Raw genomic sequence first — 463 nt, forward strand, 5'->3', positions numbered from 1 at the left:
CCGCCGCCTCCCGGAGCCGCTTTCTCTCCGCTTTCCTCCTCTCCTTCTTCAGCTTCCTCTCCAGGACGCGCTTCTCCTCCGGGGTCAGCTCCGCCTCTGGACTCGTGCTCTCCTAGGGGAAGGGGACCATCCGGTTCCAGGAGCTGCACTCGCTCCCGCCCCCGCCCCCGGCCAGGGGTGCAGACCGAGTTCGGCCCACTCAGCAGTCAGAGCTGACCCCGCAGGGGCTGGGCGGGGGCAGACAGCTCTGGGGTCTGGTGTTGCTGGGCAGGGGCGGCTGGCTCCCCTCTGACAGGGCAGGGCCCCCCTTCCTCCCTCCCAACCAGACAAGTGCCCCCGGGGGCTGGGTGGTGACCACTCTCCCAGGAGGACGGACACTGTTCACTCTGGGTCAGGCGGGCCCTCAGAGGACGGGCCAGGACCGCGGACCCAGTGCAGGGCCGAGCAGAGTGGGGCTCCGGCC

General features: G+C 70.6%; 1 protein-coding gene across 1 annotated transcript in view; it reads right to left on the reverse strand.

Annotated features, from left to right (window-relative positions):
- The window catches only part of LOC102763981 (chromosome unknown open reading frame, human C7orf50), a 65,260-nt gene that overhangs the window by 1,743 nt on the left and 63,054 nt on the right, over positions 1–463 (reverse strand). Inside the window, exon 3 of the mRNA XM_015564990.1 lies at positions 1–112. Coding sequence (XP_015420476.1) covers positions 1–112 — 112 coding nt within the window. The remainder of the gene's footprint in view (positions 113–463) is intronic.

The sequence above is a fragment of the Myotis davidii genome, unplaced genomic scaffold, assembly GCF_000327345.1.
Source record: "Myotis davidii unplaced genomic scaffold, ASM32734v1 scaffold1320, whole genome shotgun sequence".
NCBI classification, from domain to species: Eukaryota; Metazoa; Chordata; class Mammalia; order Chiroptera; family Vespertilionidae; genus Myotis; species Myotis davidii.